General features: G+C 46.7%; 1 protein-coding gene across 1 annotated transcript in view; it reads right to left on the bottom strand.

Moving 5' to 3' along the window:
• Window positions 1-12,156, bottom strand: part of glra4a (glycine receptor, alpha 4a) — a 36,911-nt gene that overhangs the window by 12,408 nt on the left and 12,347 nt on the right. Inside the window, exons 2-3 of the mRNA XM_029257685.1 lie at window positions 4,076-4,209; window positions 1,086-1,153 (exon numbers count right to left, since the gene is read on the bottom strand). Coding sequence (XP_029113518.1) covers window positions 1,086-1,153; window positions 4,076-4,209 — 202 coding nt within the window. The remainder of the gene's footprint in view (window positions 1-1,085; window positions 1,154-4,075; window positions 4,210-12,156) is intronic.

The raw sequence follows: 12,156 nt of genomic DNA, 5'->3' as shown, positions 1-12,156 counted from the left end.
ACCCATTTATACAACTGGGTAATTCTACTGGAGCAATTTAGGGTAAAGTACCTTGCTCATGAGTACTACAGCCAGAGGGGAGACTTGAACGTGCAACCTTTGGGTCCAAAGGCAACAGCTCTAACAATACTACCAACTGTCCCCATAGAGCTTTTTTTAATTGTGATGGCAATCATTTTGCCTCCAATTTCTTACTATTTTACCTTAATTTATTGCCCATCTGATCATCTGACAGGTGTCAGAACGATTCTGTCTGTAAATTCATGAAAATTTGAGCAAGTAATCTGTACTGGACAATCAGGCAACTGTTAATGTAGAGTCCTGCGGTCAGGTGGCATCTTCTTTTCCGGAACAATGATGCAAACCCTGCTTCAGCTCAACTGCTGTTTCCTGACTTGAAGAATTAATTTAGTCTGTGGAGTCTACAGAATTATTTCCATTTTTTCCTTCAAGTTTCCTTGAAAGTTATTCGCCTTGCTGTGAGCTCTGAAAAAGTTCCGACACCTCTGGGTTACATTATTGGCCGATTCTGAAAAAGCTGTGCTTTTACAAATGGTAGGTTTCATGGGGAGGGACGGGTGGTTAAAGGGCATCGACAGTGCGGCGACCTGGCAGATAATGTCTGGCCAAAGCCTTAAATGCCTAGAACATGTCCCCGGTGTAGCAGAGTACCAGATTTAATTTCAGTTTGACACTTCCCAAAATAAGATTAATGTTCTCATATTCAGTTGACTCTATAGGGGAGCTGCTGAAAAACATCTGTTGGGTGTAACTTGTGAGACAGACATAATAGAACGGGGAAAAAAAACTATAAGGATGTTGATGACTGGTACTCTGATGAGTTGTTGAGCAGCTGTTTCAGAACTTCAGTCCCCAAGTGTAGACTTGGAGATATTAGTTTTTGTTGTGTGCTCCTGTCTTTAAAATATGTAAATTAACATTTATGAATAAGCAATTTAAGCAGAAGGGTCAAAAGATTAAGGTGATTTAGCTTAATTAATAGTTTCCACCTGGTCTAAAAGTTACAAGAATTCCACAAAATAGTGCAACATGCACAAGAATCAACGACTATGTACCAGACTTACCATAGTTGTTTCAGTGATGGACCCAAAACTGTTAATAAAAATGTTGCAGGTGACATTGACAGGGGGACCTGAAGAGGAAAAAAAAGAAATGTTTGACTTTTGTTTCATGTTCAATGTGATCAAATTTTAACGTTAAACTTACGAGAAGAAAAAGTGGCAGTCATTAATGTGAATTAGAAAAGGCAATGGTCCGAGGATAGAACAGTGGGGAACACCATGGGTTTGAGCTGGATCCACAACACCATATGTCAGCTGAATTGCATATAGTCATCAGTAAATTAAACTAAAAGACTTGTACAAGTTTGTACATTTCACACAGAGCAGAACATTTCTAAGAAAACCTTTTCGTTTGGTGGAAAACTCATTCAGATTAATTAACTTCCTCTACTGTTGAATGGACCTGAAACAGTCTTTTACAGACAGTGATGAAATGCTTCACGGTTTAATCTCTTCCAGGCAGCGTCACATGTCAATATTCAATAAGGAGTTTGGCAGTAAATAAACCCAATGGCAATATCTCCAGACATTCAATTAAAGTTGTGAACTGTTTCGTTCCGATCCTTGTTCGACATAAATATCTTCTATAAATTCCGTATATATCATTTCTAAAATGTACGTACCTTACAATGTTGTGCTACAGGCAACGATGGAACCATTTAAATATCATGGTAATTTTTACTGTAACCGTTTACATTTACATTTATTCATTTAGCAGACGCTTTTGTCCAAAGCGACGTACATCTCAGCAAAAGTACAATTTATGCATCACATTGAGAGGAGACATAGCTGCAGACATGAAAGTCTCAAGCAAACCTAAATTGTTACCTACCACTTGCTGCACCGAGGTTCATCGTTCAAGTAGGTGCATAAAACAAGGAATAGACAAATCCTGATACCTTCCTACCATTTTTTAAAAAATAATATTAAGATACACAAGCAAGCAAATACAATGCCAGAGTGGAGGCTGATATAAGACTTTATCTGGTGATGCTCATGAAGTTACGGTGCATGAACATTTACACCGTACATGAGCTGGAGAGATCTTGGGCAAAACGGGTCCAGCAAAGGTGCGTTTTCAGACCCTTCTTGAATGTAGACAGAGGTTCAGCAGTTCTGAGTGAGAGGGGAAGGTCGTTCCACCACAACGGAGCCAGAACCGAGAACCTCCGAGCTTTGCCTTTCGTGCGCGGGACCACCAAGCGAGCGGAAGTAGATGAGTGAAGGGGCCTGGCTGGGGTGTAGTAGTTGATCAAGTCCTGTAAATGGCTGGGAGCAGTTCTATTGATGCATTTGCACACAGTAACCAGGGTTTTGAATTTGATTCGGGCAGCTATAGGAAGCCAGTGCAGAGAGATGAGTAGAGGAGATACATGGGAGCGCTTCGGCAAATCAAACACAACTCGTGCAGCAGCATTCCGTAGAAGCTGCAGAGGTTTGATGGCACTAGCAGGAAGGCCACACAGAAGAGAGTTGCAGTAGTCCAGATGGGAAGTCAACATGGCCTGGACAAGTTGGGCAGAGTCAGTAGCGAGGTAGGGACGGATCCTACGAATATTATGCAGGATGTATCTGCAGGATTGGGTTGTGGCTTCGATGTGTTGAGAAAAAGACAAGACTCGCTTCAATCGTTACTCCCAGACTCACAGCCAAGGAGATAGGCGAAACAAGTGAGTTGTCCAGCTTGATCGATGGATTGTGACAGGAGGACGGGCCAGCTGGGAGGTAAAGAATCTCTGTTTAGGAGAGGTTGAGTCGGAGGTGGTGATCAGACACCCATGAAGAGACTGTTCAGGGTAAGTACCTTGATCCAAGGTACTACACGAAGAGTAGGATTCGTGCACAAGTCTGCAGGTCCTAACCACTTTCCTGCCTGCTGCCCCAGATTTTATTAGAGGTAAAACATTTTTTTTTACTCGTAATTTTCTTCATTTATTGTAATCAGGTCAAATATTCAGCTGCGTATCGCAAAGCATACAGCCGCGGAGTAAATATTCAGCCTCGCGTGTGTTTGTCGGTGATAGAGAGAGTGGATTCCCCGCGTGCGTATGTGTGTTTGCGAGAACAAAAAACAAGCACTTTCTGTGTGTATTTGTGCGTCTCTTGAGGACAGGAGCCACGAAAATCTGAGCATGTTTAATTTAGCTGCTACTGTGGCTGTTTTTTTAGGGCATTTGTTATACATTTTATTTGCAGAACCAGTACAATAAAACTCGGCATCCAAACCTTTTCTTCTAAGAGAATTTCCTGCCAAACGTTTTCATCCTGACTCATTGGCTTTAATATCAGTCGTGTGTGTGTGTGCGTGTCTGACCTTTTACTGCAGAAATATTTCCCAAACATGATGCGCGGAGAGCCGTACGTGCACAAATCATGACCTGCTGGTGGACGTCACGGACGCACAGACGCACTTTTCATGCTGGTCTACGCAGGACGGCAAAGGGCTTCATTCATCTCGAGATTCTAATTCAGACGCAGGTCTAGTTCGCATCATCGGCGTTGGTGCCCGAGTCAGGTTCAATTTAGCGATTTTCCTCACGAGGCCATACGTTTTTACCGTGGACCGTGAGGAGGGTATCAGCTTTCAAGCACCCGATATGGAAGTGCTCGATAGTTTGGAGCAACCTGAGGAGCACCTCTTTCAGGGGTGTCTGCTAACTTCGAGTTGCGTGGAAAGCACTGCTTCGCCTTCTGGTTCTTCATAGGACGCTCCAGGAGAAAACCATCAAAGAGGCAGTAAACTGTTGTTCGCATATGGAATTCTAGTTATGCTGCGACGAACAACGTGAGAAGAACATTGAGCAGAGCGACGCCAAGAAGGTCTCGCTTTTATTATGCGTTTCCGCACAACGTGCTCCTTCCTCTCTTTAGAGCTGCGCGAACGCTGTTTATTCTGCAACCTGGAAACCAGATGAAACCTTTCTAAATTTAATTTTGCCAAGTCCCTCCTGTCTCGCAAGGGCAGCCCCCCCCCCCACCCCCCAGCTACGCACCTTTGAAGTTGGGCCTGATGCGCGCATCGTATCCGGAGGTCCTTCCCATGAGCTTGTCCAGGAAGTCAGACGGGGACATGGGCTTCGGGGCTGTCCTGTTTGGGGACTTTATCTCCTCTTTACAGGAAGCTGGCCTGCCGTGATGGAGGAGGAGGAGGAGGAGGGGGAGAGAGGGAGAGAGAGACATCGAAAGAGGCGTGAAAAAGGGGGCCTGAAACAGACGAGGTCATCAATCTCCAGCAAAGCATGGCCCGTCCTGTGAGCAGGGCTCGCGAAACGCTGACCAGCGGGTACAGGGAAGCGGCGCCGTTATTGAACGGCTCTGTCGCGCCGGTCGCGGGCCTGTGTCTGCCCTGGCCGTGAAGTGGATCCTCCTCCCTGCCCTCCTGCCTTGGGGCTGCGGGCTTGACAGACTGATGGCTCAATTTGACGGTGGCAGCTGCCACGCCGGGGCAGAGCGGAGGAGCTTTCGGTCGCTCTCCAGCTCGGCTCGGCTCGGGTCCGACAGCCCCCGGCCATTCTACCCTTCTGCTCCGGTCCGTGCTGTCGCGGCCCCCCTGCCTACCCGCCAACGATGTCGCTGGCTTCCCCGCACTTCCGACGATTCATGAACCTGGCCATCGCGAGGTGTCCGCGGCAACCGTAACGCCCTCCCGGATGTTTCACTTGGCTGTGCTCCGTGCGTATGTGCAGTCGCAGGCGCTACTCCCGGGAACGAGTGCGAGGTCCTGGCGTGGCACTAGGTACCTCTGCCTGCCCCCCGGTGCATTTCGAGGGTCCAAGGAACTCATCGGCCCTGTGTGGCTTCTGGAATCTTCCTATTACTCTTCCTATCGAACTCTCTGTACCACCCTTAACCACCGGAATCCTGCTGTATTTCTCCAGTACCTTTGGAAACACTAGAAATTTCAGTGAAGACAATGTTGCTGCAGAACCAAGCAATTTTCTGGATAAATTATGACCATTTCCCAAGGAGAAATGGTCATAATTTATCCAGGAAGTAACTAGCAGGGGTACTGGATAGTGTAAAGGCAGGGAAGGGGGTTGATGCAGCTGGTCAGGGTATCTAAAGTGTGGCTGCACGTATAGTTGGCATCTGTTACTCCAGCTGTAACCGAGTAGTCGTGTTGATCTGCGTTCCGATTCTCCGTCTGTAGTCTCGTGTTCCTACAAGCACTTCGGATGAAAGCAGAAGACAGGAACACGGTGCACTTCAACTGCGTCTGAGGCTCCGTGTCACGGCTCGGTCACCGAACCCGCGCGGCGTGAAACGAGAGGACGCCGTCAGAGTTCGGCTTTGGGAAACAATTGCCTTCGAGGCGCAGAAAGAAATGGTGCGGAAACCCCAAGCGTAGATGTGCCACCGCACGTCATTGAGGAACTACGTGCAATAATCAGTTAATATTCATTAACATTTAATGCTGGCAATATCATTTTATCATAGTAAAACATCTTCCATTGCTCTCTCGCAATGGCCCTTTCAGGGTACCAGGCCAATGTGTATCAGGATAAGATGATACTTTGTCCCTGTATACACACATTGTCTGAACCGCTTGTCCCCTACGGGGTCACGGAGTCTAACCCAGCAACACAGGGCATAGGGCTGGAATGGGAGGGGACACACCCAGGACAGGATGCCAGCCCGTCAACAGGGCACCCCAAGCAGGACTCGAACCCAAGACCCATCACAGAGCAGGACTAAATCAAGCCTGCTGTGCCACCGCACCCCTCACTTTCAGTCCAGAATGTTAAATGCCTTAAATGAACAAAAAAAGCAAGCAAAGACAACATAGACGAAAGCCTCGGACCCTTTTCCCTGCGTAAACCCATTTGGAAGTGCTGAAGGATGGAGGAACATGTGTATCTGGCTGTAAGTCCATAGACAAATAACCGACGTTTGATAGCAGCGCTCGGTGAAACCACTGCCGTCAATCCAAAATACTTCGGTCAGCACTTCACGCCTCTCAGTTTGCCAGAAACGGTCATTGCACAGAACCAAAAGGGACCGCCACCCTGCAAGCCAGACGTGTTAATTGTAAGAAGCAGGTCTCTGCTTATTGTCTGAAGGCTTTTTACTCAGTCAGTCTGTTATGATGCACAAGGTTTTATTACAGTCTCTTCCTCTCCTCCTTGTGCTTCCTGCTTATTCAGTCAGAGATTTTCTGTTGAAAATCATTCATAGCATAAAAATGAGGAAAAGTTAAATCTATTTTTCACTCAAGAGTGGCTCCAAGGCTCTCGGCAACTCGAGAAAGTCCTCATGTGACCCACTGGTTCGCGATCCCGAATTGCTTGACAGCAGGTTCAAACAGGTGGTATGGTGGCACAGTGAGTAACGCTGCTGTTTCGCAGTGCTTTGCTGATGTGAGAGGATGTGGGTTCGATCCCTGCTCGGCCTGTGTGGAGTCTGCATGTTCTCCCTGTGTCTGCATGGGTTTCCTCTGGGTGCCCTGGTTTCTTCCCACAGTCCAATGCCATCCTGTTCAGGTTCACCCATAGTGTGTGTGTGTGACAGAGAGAGTGTGTTCCATTGATGTAGGGATGAGTGACCCTTTGTAAGTAGTTCATCTAGCAGTGTAAGTCACCATGGTGAATAAGGTGTTTGTGTGTGTGGGCTGATAATGCTACATAGTTTGTTGGAAGTTGCTTTGGAGAAAAGTGTCCGATAAATAAATGTAAATGATATTGGGTCATGTGACCAATGGGTCCCTAAACAGTGACATGGTCCCTGTTCAGCAATTCAAGACCAGCAGACATGACTATAGCTCAAGCTGGGCATTCAAGAAGAGCCCTCTGTGTGTGCTGGAGGAGAGCTGCCGTTGTACCACCAGCAGCAGAACTCGGGCTCCCTGCGGAGTGACCATGTACCTCCTTCAACATCCCATTCACTACAATCAGATTTTGACTTTCCTACAAATCAACACCTCTGAACTGAGAGATACAGTTTTTTTTTTCTGCAATTCTGAGTTGTCCTCAGTAAAACCTCTCCAAGCCTGCGGAGGGCTGACAGAGGACTCATTAATATTCATACAGCTCATTGTGTGTCTGGCAGGACGGGAAGTGAGCGCTAACTAACTCACCGCTTATTAATACTGAAAACCCCTTCTTCTGAATGTTACACTCCGGTTCATTGCATTTACACTGGAGAAATTTGTGAACCTGTCACAAAGAGCACAACTTGACTAGAAGGATCGAGGCACGCGAAGGGGCAGACCGTCAGGCTCGAAAATATATTTGACAGTATCTCCTCTGCCAAAACTGAGAGGAGAATCAATTCTGTGAAGTACACTGATGCTTAACTGAAATTTATCAAAACCAACTTGCAACTTTAGCCATTTAGAGAGCTGGTTATTTTCGCTTGAGAGCCTTTCTCAAGGGTCCAACAACAAGATCTAACCTAGCCCTAGAGACGGCAACCTTCTTTATTATTATCATTATTATTGCTATTGGTAGCAGTAGTAGGGGCAACTGCCTTTGGCTCTGAGGGTTGCCGGTTCGATCCCCGCCTCCGGCTGCAGTTGCCCTTGAGCAAGGTGCTTGCCCGGAAACTGCTCCAGTACCTTTGCTCGGCTGTGTGGCTGGGTTCTGTAGATGTGGCCCTGCAGTGGACTGGCGTCCTGTCCAGGGTGCGCTCAGCCTCGTGCCCGTGTGTCTGGGATAGGCTCCGGCTCGCCGCGACCCCGCTCGGGACAGGCGGTTTCAGACGGTGTGTGGGTAGTAGTAATACTGTTATTACATCGGTGCCAATGTTAGATGATCATGACGTGGTCTCTGGCTTTTTTCCTACATCGCTGTAATAGACGATACCTGGTAAGTCAGTCTTCTCGAAAGCAGAGCTCTTGACACTGGTGGAACGGAGAAAGCCTGTCAGTCACAGGACGGCAGCTCAAGACAACCTGCCTTTACGACAGACATTCTTCCAGAGTGTGAAAGCAGGAAGGAGACGAAAGGTGTTTTAGCATCTGTCAGATATATGTGCTAACATCTCTCCCGCTCAAAATAAACATCTGCCTCCGTCATCTCGCCACCTTCTGGGCGGATGAGGTTTCCTGTGGCTTCAGTCTTATCTTTCAGCCCGCTGCTTTCCTCCTCTGCACCTCTGGGTCCTGTGCCCCCTGAGGGGTGGAAGGAGGTAGGTGGTGTAAAATGAGCCGCTAAGCTTCGGAGGTGCTCGCTCTCGGCGCGTGTCATTGATAGCCAATAATCCAACGCTGTTTCTCAGCACGGAGCTGATCGGTTCAGCTCCGAAATCCCAGCCTAAATGTGCCCCGTGGGAACTCTTGGATTCCTCCCGAGTCCTTTAAAAGTGGAACACAATTTGATGTGTTCATTATGCGCCAAGCCTCAGCTGGTCTTAATGAGGTGGTCATGATGCAGGTGGGCTTTAATGTTGAATCCCTTTCATATCCTGCTGACATCACCCAGATCTGCGGTAACCATGCATAAACCGGGCTTTATTACCACCAATTAGTGTGAGGCTGGCGCTGCCATTGATTCTGGAGATATTTAAGCCGATGGTACATCTCGTCTACTGCAGAAACTTCATCATTAGATACGTTTTAGCACAGTGTGTGCTGAAATCGGCAACGCTTTCAGTTCAATATAAGCAAAAATCCTTTTCTCCTCTGAAAATCAAAAGCATCCCTTTGGAATAAATTACCTCTAATAAAACTGGTATTTTGCACAGCTACATAGGGGCGAACAGAGACCGTTACCCCAAGCCTAACACTTCCACTTTGTAAATGATGTTCTGCTGAAAAGTTGATAGTTCAAAATTATTTATCCCTGGCTCTTAGCTGGCCCAGTGCCGTGTTTCACTGGTTAGGGCAAAATCGTGAGTGACCCATGACTGCATTCCATTGGTTCACATCAAATCCCCACTGTGCCCTCATGGCTTTTCATTGGTCCTGGGAAACAGATAATACTACCTACTCTATATTGCCTTTGCAATTTTCCTGCAAATGGAGGTCTCATAGATCAAGCCACTGTTTACTGCCTATAGAGTAGCAGTGGAAGCTGAATGATCCTGATGCTGTGATGAACATGCTTAGTCTGTTCTTAACAGCAGCCCGTGCGGTAACCCGCTATGACGACTATTCTTGCAGCGCTGTCAGATTGCAACGCAGTCCTGCTCCCCATCCATCCCCCTCCTCAGTAACTGATTGGAGCTCAAAAATATTCTCAAGGACACAGAGGCAGCGTCGATCTGATTTTTGTTGACATCTTGGGAAAACTGATTTTCTCTGAGCCCCAGATTTGGGGGCTGGTTTTCACTGCGAGCATTCACAAACAAATTGCTGTGGCAGTTATCTCTTTAGTCTTCTTGAAATATTGACACAAGGCAAGCAGGTCTCATTTGATACAATTGCCTGGGTTAGTGGGGATTTCTGGGAGTTTTGACAGGCAGGAAGGTAGACGATCATTTCAAAGAGAAATGTACCACGAATTCTCAATAAGGTCAGCCTGTTACGTTCTCCTTGTCAACTCCGTGCCAAGGGTGCGTGTTCTAGAACTGGAAGCGGCATCTGTAACATGAGACAGAATTAACATCTATTGTGTTTGTGCACGCTTCATTGACACCACATCCATGGGTTTGGCTGTCACCTCTCATTAGAGCTCGTGGTTGCCCTTATCACTGCTATGCAGGGAACAGCCAACCCCATCTTTTCTTCACGCAGGAGACACTGACGTTTCTTCACTCATCTTAGCCGACATCACCGCCTGGATGGCACATCTCCATTTACAATAGTCTTTCCAGGATTGAGAACCTCCACCTCCCTGCTGGTCCATCAACCTGCTGCAAGCACTCCATCAATCTGGAGGATTCCGCCATTTCATCTCCGTCTTCAGTCAAGAGCCCGGGAGTCACCGCTGAAACAAGCCTCCGCCTCTCCCAGCCCGTCGTAGGTATAACGTGCCCTCGCAGCCGTCTCCTGCCCAACATGTGGTTGAAGATGCGAGGGAACCTGAGGCACATCCTTTTGCAGTTTCTTATAATTTCTTCTGCTCCGAATGCCTGTTTCTGAATCCTGATGACTCATTTGAGCTTCTTGTTGGTCAACAATGACGATGATGGCACCTCCAAAGACTTAAAACGACTTTGTTTTTGAGTCTTTAAGCTCCCCAGAAGTCGTACGCTTTTGGTCCATTTACTGGTTGCCATTTGCCAATACTTGACATGGAGATGAAATTCAAAGAGAGGCAGTAGAGACTGTTAGAAAACAGCTTCTGCAAACACATGGTGGGGAACAGGGGCCTCATTGTTGGTGCTGTGATTCATAAATCATCATTTTCTTTCTGTGAAAAACTGGCATGGGGGCTTAATTAGAGATTGTGATGCACCACGAGTTGAAGCGGATGCAACATCCCAGCAGCCACTTTGGACCAGAGGGGGTCTACACTCAATGATTTGCACTTGTTTTGCCAACGAAAACCATAGATGTATCCTGTGCTCAGCACTCGCGAGGAGATGTTCCGTCTTTTGTTATGGGGAGGAGTTGAGAGACCCTCTTGGCCCGTTACCAAGAGTCAACTCTATTGGGTGGTAGTATTTGACTCGGACAAGGAACGGTGGAGACTAAACCTGAGTGGTCTGCTGAGTCCAGATTAACTGAGAGAAGAGTGATGGTTGTTAATGAACTGAAACTCTGGTTGGGGACATTTAATGACTGTCTCACACATTAAGCTTTTGATTTTCTTTTTTTTTCTAAGCTCCCAGGAAAGATTGATTTTTATTTAACTTTTTCGGGGGGTGAAGGATAGGATTTGAGTCAGAAACAGCTCTCATAATTAAGCTTCAGGGAATCTGGACTAAATTTGCACAGAAATTCCCCAAATGGGCCACAAACTGATCGAGACACATAAACAGAAGTGCGGGTGAATGCTTAACCACGCTGCAGCCACGGGCATAAATGTCAGCGTTTCTGGCACTTTTAAAATGCTATTAAGGTGTGTTATTTAGAAACTGTCTGAACTTTAAGGAGGTTTCCGATGCTGTCAGGGATGTGGCGTGATAACACAGTGGTGATAACACAATTTCCTTTCCCAGAGGCCATAAGCTGTCAGAATATATACACGTGTCCTCGTTCTCTGGAGCTAGTTAAGAGAACTTCTTTCGCTTTTACTCCAGCAAGCGACGTTTCCACGCATTTCCATCCTAGTGCTATTTGTGTTTAACACGATGAAGATGGTGCACGATGGTGCTGCAGCTGGATGGGTCCTGACACTAGGCAGCAGTAAACAAGCATTAGGGCTAATAATGAAGGTGTGTGTGTGTGTGTGAGACAGAGAGAGAGCGAGAGAGAGAGTGAGCATGTGAGTAATAACGGTGATAGGAACTGAAATGAAAAAACCCAGAGGCATGCTGATAGGTCAGCATCATTATGCAGACACAAGGTTAGAGGAGCGGCAGGAGCAGAGAAAAACCCAACTAGAGGGTTCATTTTAGGAGAGGGAGCAGATAGGGGTAGGATTCAGAGCCTAAACCATCGTTTAATAAGATCAAACATCTGCGTCTTAATTCCTAGAAGTTACTGACAATACACTTAGCACACTACCCTCCTTAATTAATTAGCCCAGGTTGAAACATTTGTTCAAATATTTAAAATTTCATCAAGCTGCAGTATGAAAATGTAACTCGTGTCCCTTGAATTCGAAAGGTACTTCACTGGAGAACTGTACAGGTAGAAATATGGTAAATTTGCATAAGTAATCAATCCAGATGAATGGGCTGAAATGACTCAGCTTGGAGTAAAGGGCTGCGATTCCAAAATGTGCAATGATAAGCTGACCTGAGGTACAGACGTCAGGTAGGTAGGTTATGGTCTCAATACTATGAGCTCACGAAGGGTACATGTCTTGACACTGTTACTTCAGGGAAGTTACGGGCCTTAAGACTATGGGTCCAGGTAGAGTATGGGCCTTGTGTGCTGTGTACCGGACCCAGGTTCATATTTCACACAGAGAGCTCCAATACATATAACCCTCCAGGAAAACCATCTGTAGTCCAGCTCCCCTCTTGGCAAAGCCAACCGCGGACGGACGCTACAAAACAATGAATATGCATCATAAAGTTGCGGAAA

Source organism: Scleropages formosus, chromosome 13 (genome assembly GCF_900964775.1).
Source record: "Scleropages formosus chromosome 13, fSclFor1.1, whole genome shotgun sequence".
NCBI lineage: Eukaryota > Metazoa > Chordata > Actinopteri > Osteoglossiformes > Osteoglossidae > Scleropages > Scleropages formosus.
Note: the sequence above shows the minus strand (reverse complement) of the source record. Positions and strands in the feature narration are given on the sequence as shown.